The 17,383-nt window shown below is 42.2% G+C and overlaps 1 protein-coding gene across 1 annotated transcript in view; it reads right to left on the bottom strand.

Annotated features, from left to right (window-relative positions):
- The window catches only part of PTEN (phosphatase and tensin homolog), a 51,839-nt gene extending 42,083 nt beyond the window's left edge, over positions 1–9,756 (bottom strand). Inside the window, exon 1 of the mRNA XM_083740748.1 lies at positions 8,035–9,756. Coding sequence (XP_083596874.1) covers positions 8,035–8,113 — 79 coding nt within the window. The 5' untranslated portion in view covers positions 8,114–9,756. The remainder of the gene's footprint in view (positions 1–8,034) is intronic.
- Between the last annotated feature and the right edge of the window lie 7,627 nt (positions 9,757–17,383).

The following is a 17,383-nucleotide window of genomic DNA, read 5'->3' as shown; positions in this document are numbered from 1 at the left end:
ATCCCTGCCAGGAAAAATACACTTTTTAAGCCAAACCAGAACTATTTTATAACTCATTATTCCTTTTCAGAGTCATCGCTACTTTCCCTAAAAATATGCACTACCACAAGGAAACTTTTCTGCATTAAAATATTACTGTATTCTATCATTATTGTTCATGAGATAGGTACAGACGCATTTTTTTTAATCCAAAAAAATACAATCCACTGAGGATGTCAAATATATGGTCTTAAACTATAATACTGCTCTTTTCCCAATGAACATCTGGCGCAACTTTCAGAACATTTATGACCCGACTTAATTTATTTCATAGCAGAAAAAACATTTACTATCTACCGATCAAAAAAGCCTGTCCAGGGAGGAGGCCCCCCCATAATGGTTTTTCTATGGCAGAAGAATAAAATTCCCATTTTACGTGAAACTTGTTATATTGCGTAATATGAACTTTACCAAATTCATAAAAATTATGATTAGAAGCATAAAAAATGAGTAACAGCTTTCACATACCAATATATGGCATGGGATGACTGTATTCATTGCACCAAAGGAATCAATTTATTTATTTTACTTACTTATTCATTCCATAAAAATTTATACACCATATGATTGTAAAAAATCTCAAAGCACTTTACAGAAAACAAAACTGTAAAATAAAAAAAAATTACAACCCTACATTAAAATCTACAAAAGTTAAAGTAATAAAACAGTTTAAAATTATCTCAACTTTCTAAGTATTTTAGTAACCTTGTCTAAACAGGAATGCTATTAGCAGGTGCCAAAGAGTATGGTGAAGGTGCCTGCTTTATGTCAATAGGCAGGGAGTTCCAAAGTGCAGCTGCTGACAAACTAAATAATTTTGTTCAAATAGCACTGAAACTACCTTTTTAAAGTATTTAACCCCACTGCTTTTTAGGTATTAGTAACAATATACAACAAAAAATGTGAGCAAAGGACCCATACACTGCAGGAATACCAAGGGACACAATGCTTCTGTAAGCTATGTTAGCTTACAGTTAGAAGAATACATGACATTCTTCTGCAAGAACCATGTTAGTGGGGGCCAAGTCACATAATATTAAAAGAAACTGTGCTTAATTTGCACTGACCAGTGTTGCTAAGTACAAAGCCCATAGGAAAGGCATTCAGCAGTTTTCAGGAACTAGTGGGAAATGGAGATAAATATCAGATTTACAATAGAATTATTTCTGGTTTCTTTGCTGCCAAGAGTAAATGCACATTGTACATAGTATCGAACTTTATGAAAACGACGCATCCTTTCTGAGAGGAAGTGTACAGATTAGAAACACTATTTAGCCTTGTTTGCCCAACCACTGGAGAAATGGGAAGGTTCTGCTATTCAGAACTCTTCTTCCCCACCCCATTTTCTTTGGCACCACAAAACTAATGCCTTTACCAGTGTACCCCTTCTGGATGAAACTTCATCTACAGAACCAATATTGTTAATGTACATCACATACTTGCTTGATACACACACACGGAGAGAGAGAGAGAGAGAGAGAGAGAGAGAGAGAGAGAGAGAGAAACACTGTATTTTAAGTTAGATATATCTTACAAATGGAGCCGCTAAAAATCTACAATCTGAAGCATTTTGTTTTAAGACATATATGTATGCGTATATCTCTGTGCGCACAAATAAACACAGAATGAATCCAGTTCTCAAAGTGAATATCCTTACATAGCAAAAACAGGATCATACAAACTCCAGAGAGATGCATCAACAGGCTTGGGGGGAAACTAAGTTGTGTAGAAGTAAAAGCAAATTAGGAAATCCCTAAGGTGGGGGTCCTCAAAAATCAGGACAACGACTGAGCATGCTCAGCAGCTATAGAGTGCAGACTGACTGTTGCAGGGGGGAATTACAAATCCTAGCGGTAGGCTAGAAAGAGCATGGTGGTTGGCTGACACCCTGAATGGGAACACTCCATGCTGCAATCTTGTGTCTTCTATTTTAAGTGCCTGTCATAAGAAAGTGCAAGTGCATACATGGAAATAAGCATCAAAAGTGGAAAGGTCTTCCAAACATTGCTTCCATTCAAACCCTGCCTTTCATTCTGGAACAGATTGTATAGCACCCTATCTGTCAGAAAAGACATACTACAATCACAAAAGTCATTGTGGTATAGTTAGTGGCAAGGACATCTGGCTTACAGGAGAGAAGACATAGCTTCAGATCTCTCACTCAAAAAAGTCACTAGGTGACCTTGGGCAAGTCTGTCTCTCAGCCTAATCTATCTCAGATTATATACTACTCTATACTGCTAAAGTATAGCCAAGTATTCACAGAAACATGCATTCAATTTAGCCAGTCCAATAAAAAGGCAGGTTATTTCTGGATCCGTTTTACACAGGAATTACATTTTAGGCTGGTCCAACCTAAATCCACAATACCAACACCTATAGGTTGATTTACAATATTTTGAACTCTTTAAGCAAGATAAAATTGACATACTAAGAATAATATTTCATGATCTTCACAAATACAAAAGTTAAACAATCTTATCTGAAGAAGTGTGCATGCACACGAAAGCTCATACCAAGAACTAACTTAGTTGGTCTTTAAGGTGCTACTGGAAGGAATTTTTTTTGTTTAATCTTATTGAAGTTAAACAAAATCCTATTGAATCAGCTAGCCAAATATAGCCAAAAGGCAGTTCATAGCTGCACAGGAGCAGTGTTGCCATTTTGATTTTGCCTTTTGTGGTAGGATGCAACCGGCTAAACCATGATGCAGAGAGAAACTAAACTCCCAAGACAAAAAGCAGGACCTGTCTCTAAAGGCTAAAAAAACCTGGGAATCAACCACTCAACCACTCAAAATGCACCTATCAAGACTGCATGACCAACAGTCAATTCAAATGGAAAGCTTTGCTACTGGGGGTGGGGGGAGTAACTACCTGTTGAACCTATGCTGAAAAAACAGAGACAAAGTGAAAGGAGTTCCATCTCTCTGGAAAACTACAGTAAGCCACTGAGCATTCCCAGAGGCAGAAAGAAGTCCAGATAGAGAAACAGTCTCCCAGAAGCCTGCATTATATTCACTAAATTAAAAAAAGGATGAAAAAGATTATTACTAGAGATGATGTGTTTGTGTTATATAATCCAACTGACAAGGTACACTCCATTGCAGACTACCATCTACTTTGTGTGGTACTTGGCTCACCTCAAAGCAGGTAAAACATTATTTGAGACCCAAGACAGCAAATGAAAATGTGCAGTTAACACCCTGAATTTCTACAAATTTTCCATCTTTGAAACACTTGTGTTAACAAGGGACGCTACTGACAGAGTAAGCCATTCTACCTTCTGCACACCATAATCTGGATATTTGCAAACTAAAATGTTTATTTTATTCCTAAACTCTTATGAATATGGGTATATGGAAATCCTGGGGAAGACTCAGCTTTAAGGCACTTCTATGCAATATCTAAAAACCATGATATTTATAGGTATCCATTATATGCATCATTACTCTGAAATAGTGGTTTTGTGTCAGAATTAGTGAAAATAAACTGTAGATGCCAAAAAATTATTTTCAGTGGGACATGGGAAGTGTACTCCTTACCCACCAGGAAGGACAGAAAGTGGTGTTTTCCTTGCTACTTGACAGATGTTGAAGATGCTTATGAGTGCACAGATTGACTTGTAAATTACAGATATTAAATGTGTAATTTGTAACACAGTTCAGAATCTAAAGAGATTTAAAATATTGCTGTAAAAATGCATTGTGTCTCCTACGTCTAAAATAAAGCCTCTGATTAATCTATCCTCAATATGGGAGGAGATACTTTAAAAAGCAGTTTGAAGTGAGTTTATAAAGACGGATGCACAAGCATCAGAATATAACACATTTTGCATTCATAAAGGCCCAAAGTTCAAAACATAGAACTCCAATTAAAAGGTGTATTCAACAGTAAGGCTGAGAAACACCTTCCTGAGGTCATGGAGTGCCACTGCCAGTCCAAACAAGCAATATTAATCTAGACAGAGCAATGGCCTAACTTATACACACTCACAAAGTCATAATCAGGGGAAAAACAATGCCATTTTCAGTGCAAATTAATGTATAGGTTACCCACCATTTCAAAGTTTCCACTAAAACACAGATCATATAGGAACTGCTTGTACTACAACTATTACTGACGAAAAGAGGACCAAAAGTTGAGACTTAAACTGTGTACACAGTAACACTTGTTAATTGTTAACTTCATGTTTAACTTGTATAACTTTACAAATCTGCACATTCTATATACAACTTTCTAAAACACAAGTTAAGTAATTCCAGCTGAAGGGGATGCCATTCCACATCACTTGAAAGAACTGAGGAAAACTCAAAGGAACTGCAAGAAGAATCAATCAGGTATTTAAATTTACCACTATGTACCAAAACTATATGATCTCAGACGTACACACAATAAGAGAATCTATTAACTATCTATTTTAATGACTTTCGAATTGGCAAAATAGAATAATTACACCTTTTGCAAATAAAATGTGAATCTTAAGGAAATTAAGGTAAATTCTACTACCTCTTTCAGGATCAAATATCCACTCTTATTCACATACTATGACTTACATTGTAATCATATACAGAGTAATAGCTAATTTTTAAAAAGAATGCAATCTTTCAGATTAGGCTGCAGTCCTAAACACATGAACATGTAAACTGCATTGAACACAGAAGATCTTACTTCCATGAAAATATCCACAATTACTCCATTTATCGGGTATTTTAAGTGTACAGCAATTTAGATTTTGATAACAATGGCCCTCCTAAAAAGAAAGGATGAAAAGACAGATATACTACAGAAACAGAATTTAAAATATACGAAGTTATGTCTGAGAAATCAAGACATCCCGTTCTGTTTTCATTAAAGCTAGGTAACTAAATTCACAAAATCCAAACTGCAGCACTGCCTTAATCATATGTACTCTGAAGTAAGTTCTATTTAATTCAATGAGACTTATTCACAGGTACATGAGTTTAGGACTGAAGTCTCCCAAGCCCACTTACCTGGGAGTAAGCCCCATTACATTAGGTATTACATTCCAGTGAAAGAAATGGAAGAGGATTTACAATATGTAATTCTAGGCATGTATACTCAAAAGTAAAGTCTCCCCAAGTTTAAACAAGCTCAACCAAGTATGAACAGGATTGCAATTAGCTGCAACTAACTTCTGTTTGATCATGTACACTGTCTTTCATATTAGCGAACAGGACATACAATTACTTGTCTCATCAAGTTAAGTAGGAAGCACAATTTTCTACAAATGGAAGAAGTGAAATATTTCCAGGCTACATCCAAGGAAGAAATACCCATGCCACAGCACAACTACAATCCTTAGGTACCGTAATTGATTCCAGAGGAGTAATTCTGAAATAGGTATTTTCATTTATTGCTTTTTGTATATATGGCTAAGAAATGCCTTGTACAATATTTCTATGCTTACCAATAGGTTATTTCTATATATGAGTTGATTTATTTTTGTTTGTCTAACAGCACAGCCATAGGTATGTTTTCTCAGAAATAAGCCCATCTAAGTTCAATGGGACATGCAACATAACACTATACATATTTCCTTGGAAGCAATCTGTGTTCAGCGAAGCTTATTCCCAGGGATAAGTTTGCAACCTCAAGCTCTAAGAAATGTTGCTAATATTGCAGAATAAGACAGTGATGTGCAGACCTCAGGTTTGCAGAATCTACTTATTTTTTACCTTAACTCCAAGACCCAACAACTAAAGCCAGGTACAAAAGACATTCACTTAGAATTAAAGAAAAGAATGTCTCTGAGCAGCTACTGATCAAAAGAACCAAAAATGAGTTCAGTTACTTCCTACAAAAATCTATTCTTGGTTACCCAAAGGTTTGCTTATGTCAGCGACTTATTTGGGGAGGGGGACACTTTGCTGTTCTTATTGTTAAACAATTTGAGACTCAGATCTTTGGATTATTGCAATAGATCAAGAATATCTGTCAGTAGATTCTGATCTAACTTCTGCCTGTGCCTGGCCTAAGAGATTCATTTTAACCTTGTGATGTGTGAAGAGATTTCAATTTATTAAATGGCTGGAAGATTCTCCAATACACTGGTGACACTTTACTGTTCCAGTATCAAATATTTAACCTTTGGATTCTCCGTGCTACAACTTCACACACACTGTCCAACAGTGAGTTAAAAGAGCTGTCTTTCAATTATGTATTGGAATAAGAACTAACTAGTTTTCATTTTTAAATATTTTTGAATGCTGTTAGCAGAAACACCAGTAGCAAGATAATTTGAATTTTCTTGCTCTATGATCAAAAATCTTGCCATGTAAAAGCAGCTCTATTATTCATATATTTAAAATAATCAGTGATATAATTAAGTTATCACTTTCATGCAGTGTGAATTGCTTGCTACAATATCAGCAGCACAAATATACTATACATATTTACCTGGCAGTAAAGCCCACTGAACATAGTCATACTTCTGAGGAAACATACACAAGTACTGCAAATGTGGTAAACTAATTGAAAGAGGGAATGTAATTTGAGCTAATAAAAAAAAATAAGTTTTGTTGCTTAAACGAGTATTTTATTATAAGAATATGTATCTTTCACCAATTAAGAATACCTAACATTCAAAAGATTAGAAAAACCACCAAAGGGTTAAGCAGATGTAACAAACTGTTTGGTAAGCAGTTCTGAACACTTGAGATTCCAATTAGAGAAATCTAGAGTAAGACCACAGAGCCTCTCAATACAAAATCTTTACAAATTTAACAGCCTCCCGCCCCATAAAACCACCTATCTCATCAGTATTCCTTCTAAAGAGATATTAGCCTAATGCTGGTATACTGTACTGAAAATGTGTTCCCACTTTCATTGTTTCTCAAATTTACTAGGCTACAATTTAACACAGAATCACTTCCCTATAACATGCTGTTTCTATTGGGGGAGGTGAAAGAATTCACCATGTTAAACAATGTAGGCATTTGCAGATGCAACATAAACTATTGGATGAAAGTTTTGTTAAGAACCAACTTCCCAGTTCTAACTGCTTTGGGGTCATATTATCAATGCAGTATTTTAGGACTGTTAAAGAAAATTGTCTTCTCATCCCTATGTATTTAAAGTGATGCTGCCATCAACCATGGGTACATCAACCACACCAACACTTTAACAGAAAATAGTTACTGAAGTAATAGTCTGAAGCTTATTAGGTACTTTTAAGTAGGACGTAACACCCCACATTAAATGCATGTTAAATAATGCCACGCAATAATTTTATTCCAAATGACCACTAATACTCTTTGCTTAAAACATATAAATATGCATTAATCTATGTGGCATTATCATTTAGGAGTTTTATTTTAATAGCTATGTTAAAACACAAAAATTGCAACTTATGAACAACCCTCAATCTACTCATTCTACAGGCAAGAAAAGGAACAACACTAAGTACTGTAAATTGACTCAGTGTGCATTTTCTATACTCCAAAAAGGAGCATTTTCCAGAAGACAAAAGGCATTACAAACTAACCAACCAGATCTTTGTCACTGTAACTGGTAAAGTCTTAAACAGACGAAGCTGCAATCCTAGATTGCACTACACCATGTAACGCATTATACAAAAAATACTGAAACATGCTAGATAATCGCTGCATAATTCTGATGCAACAGCTGTATGTGCACTACTGCTTTCCACTTGAATTTCATCTCTACCTTTTAGTGCCAGGCCTAGGCCTGAGCCTGCCAGATTCTAGCTGCTGCAAATCAGCGAGGGGGGGGAGGGGAGGCGAGGCGAGGGGGGAATCACAGCAGCTTTTTTGAAAAAACTACCTAAGGGGGAGAGAGAAAGCGATGAGGGACAGGGGGACACAGGTCTCCCTTTGACTGAGGGTGGGGGTGGGGAGTACAGGGAGGGTGGGGGGGATTTAAGACATATGGGTTCCACCTCCCCTAAGGAAGAAGAAAAAATGAAAAGCGTCCCCGGCCCAGCCAGGCCAGGCCTGCACAAAATTTGGGATACAGGTCAGGTCTAAATCGAAGCCATCCTCCTGGTATCGCCTTTTGTTCCTGCTGACGATCTCTTTGATGATGGCGGTCATGTCTGGGAGCCGGGAGCCGCTTAGGAACAGCGCGGATAGGCACGGCGGCGGCTGCAGGGCGCAGATGGCTCGGAGCCTCGGCGGAGGAGGCTGTTCCCCCACCTCTCCCCGCCGCCGGTGATGAAGAGGGCGGCCGCGGCGGCGGCTGGAAAGCGATGCTGCTGCTGCTGCTCCTTCTTCGGGCGCTGCGAGGACGGCGGCACCGCGGACAGGGCCCGCTGCTGCTGGTGGTTGCGGCGGCAATTCAGGCGAAGGCCCCGCAGCGGCACAAGGGCCCTGGCCAGAAGGCGGCGGCGGCGGCTGCTGCTGCTGCAAGGAAAGTCCTCCTGCCGCTGCTGCAGCTCCCGCCACTGGCGCGGCTCCCCTCAGCTCAGGCAGGCTATACCTTGAGCGCGGCGGCGGCGGGGGAGAAATGGGGCCCCGAGTCTCCTTAGCGCTGCTGGTGGTGGGCGAGAAAGAGGAACCGCCGCCGCCGCCGCGCTCCCTTTCCCTCTCGCTCGAACGGCGGCGCTCCAGCACAAACGGTGACAGCAGCTCCGCGGCCGCGGCGGGGCTCTGGGCCCCCGGCTGGCTTCCTTCTCTCCGCGCCCCCCGCCGAGCACCGCACCCCGCGTGAACCGGGGCCGGGCGGGCGGGCGGGCAGGCGAGCAGGCTGAGGCTTTTCCGCGGAAGGCGGCCGGCTTGAAAGTTTCGGTGCTCCTTTGGCTCGCACCTCCGGTGGTTTGGGGGGGGGAGCAGCAGGCGGGGAAAGGGGGGGGAGGAAAGGGAGGGGGAGGCGGCTGGGCCTGGAGGGAGAGGGAGGGAGGGAAGTGGAGAGGGAAAGAGCAAGCTCAGGTCCTGAGGGGCGCGCGGGGCTGGAGGCTGCCCCGTGTCATTTTCCTTTTCTCTGCTGCCGCCGACGTTATAGTTCCTTCTCCCTCAGTCCATCGGGGCGAGCGCGCTCCCTCGTCGCCTCAGCGCCAGATCTCTGTCACCGCGAGCGAGCGAGCGCCACCCCCCCTCCCTCACACCGCCGCTCCCGCGTCGTCGTCGCTGCTGCTGCTGCCGTCTCCTCCGCGCGCCGGCTTCCACGAGCGTCACTGCCGTCAGTTCGTCCGACCGTTCCCCGGCCGTTGGGCTGTGGCTCCCGAGCCCCAGCGCCAACCGCCTGAGCTTCAAACTGCCATCATGGCTGCAGTTTCCGAGAGGAGGGGGGTGGAGGAGGAGGAGAATGAGGGAAGGGAAGCAGGGAGGGGGGAAGGGAGAAGAGGGAACGGCAGCGAGAGAGGGAGAAAGAAGCGGATGGGAGGGGGGAGAGACTCAGAGAGAGAGAGAAAGAGAGAATCGGAGCTACGGCACCACTCCTCGCTTAGGTCCTTCCGCCGTTGCTGCCGCCGCGTACGAAAAAATTAGTTCTCTACCGCCACATCACCGCCTCCTCGGCTCCAGCGGGCTCGCTGCGCGCTCTGGCCAAGTAGCAACCCCCTCCCCCTACCGCCGCCGTCCAGGTTCCTTATAGCGCTTAACGAGAGGAGGTTTGGCTCTTCTCACACGGAAGGGTCTGGCCGAGACATAAGCGATCAAAGGGGGGGGGGGAGGGCGGGAGGAACAGGGAAAGCGCGCGCGCGCACACACACGTACTGAGTGGCGGAAGGATACAATAGACTATTGCCTCATTGCAATGACGGGCTGATTCCCTGCGGAGTCACGTGACGAGCGCTAGGAGCGGGGGGACTTCCCGCTTCCCTGTCTCCCTACCCACTGCTGCTGCCAGCTTCGACCGCGCTCCTATGCAGCGACGGGGCTCCCCCCCCCTTCTTAAGTGGTCAGGTTTTTTGTACTTTAGTAACAGGGACTGGCGATATTAGACGTTGGCCGTTGCAAATCTTGTCTCTTGAAGTCCGGGCCGTTTGCAAATATGGGAGCCAAAGTGACGGGGGGGGGGGTAGCCTGACCTCGCCTGCTCTTGCGCTTTTTGCAGCAGTTTGGTTTTTGTAGAAATCGGCAGGTGCAAGTTTGCAACGGTTATCGCCTGATAATGTCTGCAGATATGTGCGTGTGTGGGCTTTAATGTTGGTAAAATTAACAGATTGGGCCTTGGACAGCTGGTTCCTTCAGCAGCATTATTCGATAGAAAGCGGTGGGCGAAATGGGTGGCTGCGTCGTCCTTTCTGCAAAGCTGAGCGTTGGATCCCTGCAATGTGGCTCTTAGCCTCCTGCCTGGTGCTGGATCTTTAATTAAATAAAAAAGTGTTCTTTCTCAGTCCTGTAGACACCTGTAAACTTTTAACAGGGAAGAGATGCCTTTCGTGGCTTTGCGTGCCTAGTTGCTGATGTCACCCGGCGCTCAAAAAACTGACAGCAAAGTCGCCCTGGTCACAAGTGGCTGCAGGAAAAGAGAGGCCAGGCCAGGCGAGTCGGGGCGATCGTGCAAGAGCAAGTAGTGATCAAAAGCAGCGGGGCGAATACAGGGAAGTGCCAAGAGCAGCCCTGAACGCGGTGGCCCCCAGGTGGCTGCAACGCAGCGCGAACTATCAGCAGCAACCCTTCGCTCCATGGCTTCCGTCTGAGCTTGGTCTTTAACAGCGAAGCATGGCAAGAAACGGATGCAGCGGTCGCCAGGGCTGCTGCGCCACCTATTGCCTTGGAAGAGGAAACCGCAGTTGCAATGAGCGCACGCAACGCCCGACCTCACCCCGCCGCTGTCCTGCTCCTCAAAATTCCCAGGGCCACCGGCCCAGTCGGCCCCACCCACCTCTTGTTAGGGCACCCAAGCTATGCTTCAGTGCTTGCACGTCAAAAAAATAAATACACGGGCTACTCCTTAGAGAGAAGGGGTGGGGTAATACTCAAAGCCCAACAACAGCGAAAAGCAAAACTGATCACACACCTCTGCTTTCCCAACCTTTAAAAAATGTTCTCCATTATGTGGGCTAGAGAAGACATTAAAATATTTATCAGTCCCTTAGGATTCCATGGTCTTATGTGGAAACTTATCTTGCACATGCTGCAGATTTAGAGTTGCCAACTGATAATTTTTAGCAAACTAGATCTTGTGTCTTTTACAGTACAGTACTTTGCTTTGCATCAGTTTACAGTCTTCCCGCCCCCCTCAGGCTGATGAACATTTTTCAGCTGATGGTCCTTCACCTTTGTGAGGACAGATGGGGAGAATTCATTAGCTTTCTGCAACGTTCCTGTCTTAAGTGGTTGTCTTATGCCTTGATGCTCTGGTGGCCTGGCTAGTTCTTTGGTAATTTTCCTGCCTTTAGTGAATTTTAATGTATCTTTCTATCATGAGAAAGTATGAGCACTTGGATTTTACTCGTTTTAGTTATTCTGTTAGAACCTGTGGCTGTGAACCATTAATATGCACACTTTAGTTTTCCTACTTCCCTTCCAGGAACTCCCTCATCAAACATCCCTAAAAAGCTTTTAAACTAACTTGAATTTTAAAAAGGCTAAGGTGCTTCTAAAAGGGTTCACAGAACACTCTAGAGAACATGCACTATTTTTAAACGCTGATTACTATCCTACGATTTTTATTACTAAACTCACATCAGAGTGTGTAATGAAGATTGTGATTTCTCCCCTTTCTTCAAAAGATGTAGAAATGTATTTTATTCATTTATAATAATGGTTGCAACTTCCTACCAGCTAATAGTTTGCTTATGGAATCCACTCCACTTGGGGCTCCGATAAAAGGGGGAGAGCACAGTGGTTTCCTAAACAAAGCAAGTGGAATTGCATCTATCTCATTGTAACTACTTTCACAGACTTATTTCACTTTAGAATGAAGGAGAAACCTTTAGGACAGTAGATATTTAAGTTGATGCTACACCATTTATGAATGCCATGCCATGCCATGAGACTGCTTTGTATGGCAACAATATTGCTGCACACCACTCCAATCCCCGAACAGTGCAGGATTCCAGGCATTCCAGGTTCCATGCTTACACGGGGTGCATGTTTCCTTTTGGAAATGAGGCATAGTGGAGACTGTGGTGTCTTTATGTTATGTGGTTTATTTACATATATATTCAGCCCAAGCCTGCAATGGAGGGGTTCACAGCATTAACACCTCAGAAGGGTCTTGTTTCTCCCATAGCCGCAGCCTTGCATTCAGCCACAGCGCTCTCAGCCTTCATCAGCCAGCAACCTTTTTTTGCTATGGGTCACATTACAGCCAACTCTCAACTCTGACCTTGTTGTTTTCGCTATTTAAAAGCTGGAGGAAGGGCCCTACACATTTGGTGTCTAGCACAGAGTCCCCCCTCTCCTTTGCTCTCTTAATGGCCTATCACTTTTCCTTTGCTCTTTTCTTAATGGTCCATCATTAGGAGATTGCCTGAAGCTTGCTTGGTTTATATTTTTAGCACTTTTGGATACAGGGATTTAAAAGGTCTGGCATCCAGTTTAACATCCCAAGCCCTGATTAAATTCTAACACTTCCTGGATCCATGTATTATAGATGTCTGGCACCCACAAACTCATAGCATTATGCTCTCGTGAAGAGAATAGCTATTCTGAGTATCAGTCCACCAGTCTTTATTATTGCACTAATACCCCAAGTCCATTCTTACTGTCGTCAAAACATCATTGCTATAAAGGAATTGTTTGGACAATAACATTTGAGTTCGCTCACAGTCCAACTTTATTGGACTTGTAAGTAGAGTTCTAAGAATATTTTTTGGGAAAGCCCACGAACTTAAGGTCCTGAGAACTGCATGTAGATGCTACATGTAATAACAGGTTCAAAGAGAAGATCCAACTCCAACTTCTGTGCCTTGAACATATCGTGTGAAATTGCTGTGGCGTGTACATAACATAATTGGAAACTTCATCACCATGCATTTCGGAAATAATTGCATGCTCACATACATTTTGTTTTTTCTGAGGCAACTTCAGCTATTCCTAGGGAGGTGTTGGTATACTTTGGTCTCTATTGTTCTCCTACATCCTCTCTACCTCCAGATGCTTACTGTGAGAATTGTGCAATTGTGTATTCATTGAAATCATTTGTACCTGCTTTAATTAAAAATGGTTTTGCATTTTCAAGGTTATTTCCTATCTAGGAGCCTCTAGAGACACATTTAATGCATGCCGCAGATTGCACGAGGGTAGAAAAGATTGGGAGGGGGGAGATTGCTTCACCTTGGTAACAAGTAATCATTACGGGGCAGGAACTAAGGAGGGGGCAAGAACAGAACAAGCTGGTCACAGATGAGGCCTCTGGTGTCCCATTTGCATATTTTTGTCTACAAACATTTCTGAAGTGTTTGAAGAGGGGAAGCCCCTATTCACAGCCGTACTGTCTGATTTTCTTTGCAGTAACACAGCATGTTGACATCACAGCTCAAGCAAGGCAGTTCTGGTACATCATTTATAACTAGCTCCAAACAACCAGCTGGTTTCAGAGGGAGGTGGAATGCACTCCACAACCTCCTCAATGGTTGTATATGATTACTGCAATAGAATGAAACTGGCCTATACTAGGTGCTTGGCTCATCTGCATAAGTGCTACATTTTTTTCATTAGTTGCAAAAACTCAGCACATCTACAGTGAGGATGTAAAAGTTAAGTAACCTTCTAGCGTTTGCTTCAGCCTTTCAGCCTTTTCAAGGCCAAAATATGTAACCCAATTATTGCTTATGTACACCTGTATTCGCTGCTTTTTACCTCCCAATTATTTCCCTATATAAAAACTAAATCCCAAAACAAAAATGATGGAACAATGCTATCAGTGCAAGCCATGCTAGGTAGCATGTTCCAAACCAGCAGCTGAAGACCGTTAACTGATAGTTAAGAAAACTGAGGTACAGTGAGAAAGCAAATACTCCAGAGACCTATAATGGGCTATATAGCTCGCCACTTGAAATGTGTCTCAGTACCCACATTAACAAAAGCAAATGGCTTTAATTTCTAGGCCTACTTGTCTCAGTTTAAATATATTATCATCCAACAGCTCAGCCCATGCTGGACATTAGCTGCAAAACCATGAAAGAGTAGAACAAACATTAAATCAGATGTACAGTGTAGGGACTTACTACACATACTTGCCTTTAAAAAAAATAATAACTTTGCTAGGGGCAAAATTGTATCAACTCAGGATTTTCTCTTACAAGTCACCTTTAGCAGCAGCTATTTATATAGCAAGCTCTTCAGGGTAAAGAACACATCTTAATCTGTGTTTGCAAAGCACAGTGTAAATTTAAAGTCCTGTAAAAGTGGAATGTCCGGGAATAATAAAGCTGTATGAGCTTTATAATGAACTGTTTGCCTCTCAAGTGGGATGAAATAGAATCCTCCAAGCCAGTTTTTGTTTGGTTTGGTAACAGCTCCCCCATCATTTTCCCCCACCCACTTTACAGAACACGACAAGATGAGTCACACAACTCTCTTTTCGGGAATGTCAACAAAAGAGACTAAAGACTGTGCAAAATTACATAATAATAAACTATATTAAATGGAAATTAGCTTGCCATTTGCAAACTGCAAGGCTGACAATTTTCATACAATAGTAAGACCACTGTAGTTAAACTAGTGTTTTCATTATTAGTGGAGTAATATGGAGTAGCCAGGAGTAGCCCTCTGGAATTAGTCTAGCAGATGTAGACCAGTGGTATGTAGGCTTGGTCAGATGGTAAGTAGTCCAACAACATCTATCAGTCTCTACAAAAAAACAGTAAAAAGCCTGCCTGATAAAAGCCACATCTTAACAAGACAGCAGAACAAAACAGGAAGGCTTACTTGAGAAGGGTATTCCATAATCCTGACATGGCAAATGAAATGGCCTTCTTTCACAAAGTCAATGGTGGAACCCAGTGCAGGATCTCTTGAGTTCTCAGGAATGAATGTATGGAATATGGTCCCTAGGCCATTCAGTGTTTTTCCAGACACCTTGAATTAAGCCCCCAAACAAGCAGAAAATCAATGGAAATTACAAAGGGGCATAGTAATGTGCTCTATCCAAACAGCCCCAGACAAAAACCTGACAGCAATCTTTTGGACCTCATGCTTTTCAATGGCAGCTCCACGTAAAATTTGGTAAAGGTGACTAGTTTGGAGTTTTTAAAACATGGAAAAATCATAAAGGTTTATTTATTTTGATTTTCATATCCTACTCTGGTTTGGGGAGGTTGTGGGAGCTTATTACAGAATTAAATTTTATATATTCCATGTCTGTCACAAGACTCAAAATTGCAGTGTATAAATTATCCCAGAAGGAAAAGAGGAGACTAAAAGTTGGCCAAGGTCCAACTCTCATTAGTAAAGCTGCTTAACTAGTACTTGTCCTAGTTCACACTGTGGACTCCATAGAAAGCTCCATCTTACTGCAGCTCAAGCAAACTAACAGTCCATCCTTTCGATTCTTCAAATTTCTGCCAATATGTTCAGTAAAAAAAAGACAGGTCACGTGATTACAAGGTCAGAGTTAAGCAAGCCTACCTGGTATGGGGAGGAAAGAGTTATGGTGGATGCAGTAACAAATCTGAAATAGATTGGGAGCAGGCAGTGTTTTTCCTCCTCCCCTCCCCTTTGCATCCGTGGGCCCCCTTCACTCAGAATGTTCCCTGCAATGGTCCCAGTGAGAGGGAAAATTAGTAAATCAGCTGGCACTTCCGCCCCCTGTTTCCCCTTCTCAGGATTGAGAGGACTTTGGGATCCAGCATTCCCTCTTTTTACCATTACAGCCAGCATGACAGCAAGAAGAGTGAAGGGCAGTTCTGAACATGCAAGAGGGAGATTTCCAAGGACAAACGTTTTCATTCATGGGTCTCCCTCTTCACAAGCCCCATAGGATCGTTCTATAAATCTCCTATTTAAATAAATGGGACTTAACTTTGGCTGCATTGTGCCCATACTGTACATAATATTCATATCATAATATATAGCTCTAACAAGGGGATCTGCAACAAAAGTTGTTGTGTATAGTACTCCTGTTCAGGGCACAAACCACTCAGGAAACCCATCTGCTGTGCCTTCCGCCACCCACACTTCTGCTTTTCCTGTTCCCCACCCACCCAACAGACAACCAGCATTTCATAGCCACTGAGCATGCTCACTGAATTGGTATATTTGGGGTAGGGGGGGCTGCCCCCTTAGGGTCTTTTTTTCTAAGGGGGGGGGAATATTTCTGCAAATCTTGGGGCTTGTACAAGTCTGCTGATACCTTTCTCTTGTACCTGGTGTCAAGGATCAACACTCAGAGAACGAGTTTGCTACAGTATTCATATATCATATGAATTTGCAACTAGCTGGTACATTGTAGTGGTCAGACAGTGTCAAATTCAGATCTGGGGGTATCCGGGTACAAATTCCCACTCAACCATTAATTTCACTGCTTAATCTTTGGCCAGCCATTGTCTCTCAGCCTAACCAACCTCACAGGGTTGTTGTAAGGATACACCGGAGAGGGGAGACAGACATCTATGCCACCTTGATTTTCTTGTACAGTAATAAAGAATATACCATATATAAATATGATTAATGCAAGTGTGTTGCAATAATTCTATAATTACTACCTAGTTCAGTTTGCCATAGCTTCCCAACCACTCAGAAATAAAATGAAGTGGTGACATACTGTTTTACAAATACATTCAAGGGCATTCTTCCACATGCAGGTAAATCAGAAGTTGCAGGTGGCCTACTTACAATAACATAGCTCCGGGTTATAGAGATAGGGAAAGCGAGCACAGCTGAACAGTTAGGAAAACACAGCATCTGGAACCATTTTATGCCTCATCTATCAATCTGCTTTATGGGACTGGAGAATTAACATTTCAAACCACACATCATTGCTTCATGACTGATATATCCCAGAACTGTGGTCATTACTTCACCCCAAAGCAATGCGGATGGACATCTGCAGAGGTCACATTGAAGGATCATGGGTAACTACCTTCCAATGTCTTTCAATTAAAAGTTGCAATAAAATTTTATATGTTATAAAGTTAGCAGAGACTGTAAGAAATATTCCAATATAACCCCACATTTCCACATCTCCAAAGGTCTTTTAAACATCTCAGTAAGCTTATATTTCTCAGTGACAGCAGGGGGGCCAAAAAACCATGAATACCTTCAGATAAATGCAGCAGTGTTTTTTAAAAAAGTCATTTCAAAGTTAAGAGTTTCTGCATAACTTAAGAGGCTTGGTGTCCTACAGTGTAGCTCTTGTATTATTTGATAATTCTACCCCCACCCCCTACCCCCCAAAAATGAAGACACATTTAGGAAGTGTTGTATTAAGAACTATTTGTCATGCTGGAATAGATTGGCCAAGCTATAGGA

This window comes from Podarcis gaigeae (assembly GCF_964106915.1).
Source record: "Podarcis gaigeae genome assembly, chromosome: 5".
NCBI lineage: Eukaryota > Metazoa > Chordata > Lepidosauria > Squamata > Lacertidae > Podarcis > Podarcis gaigeae.
Note: the sequence above shows the minus strand (reverse complement) of the source record. Positions and strands in the feature narration are given on the sequence as shown.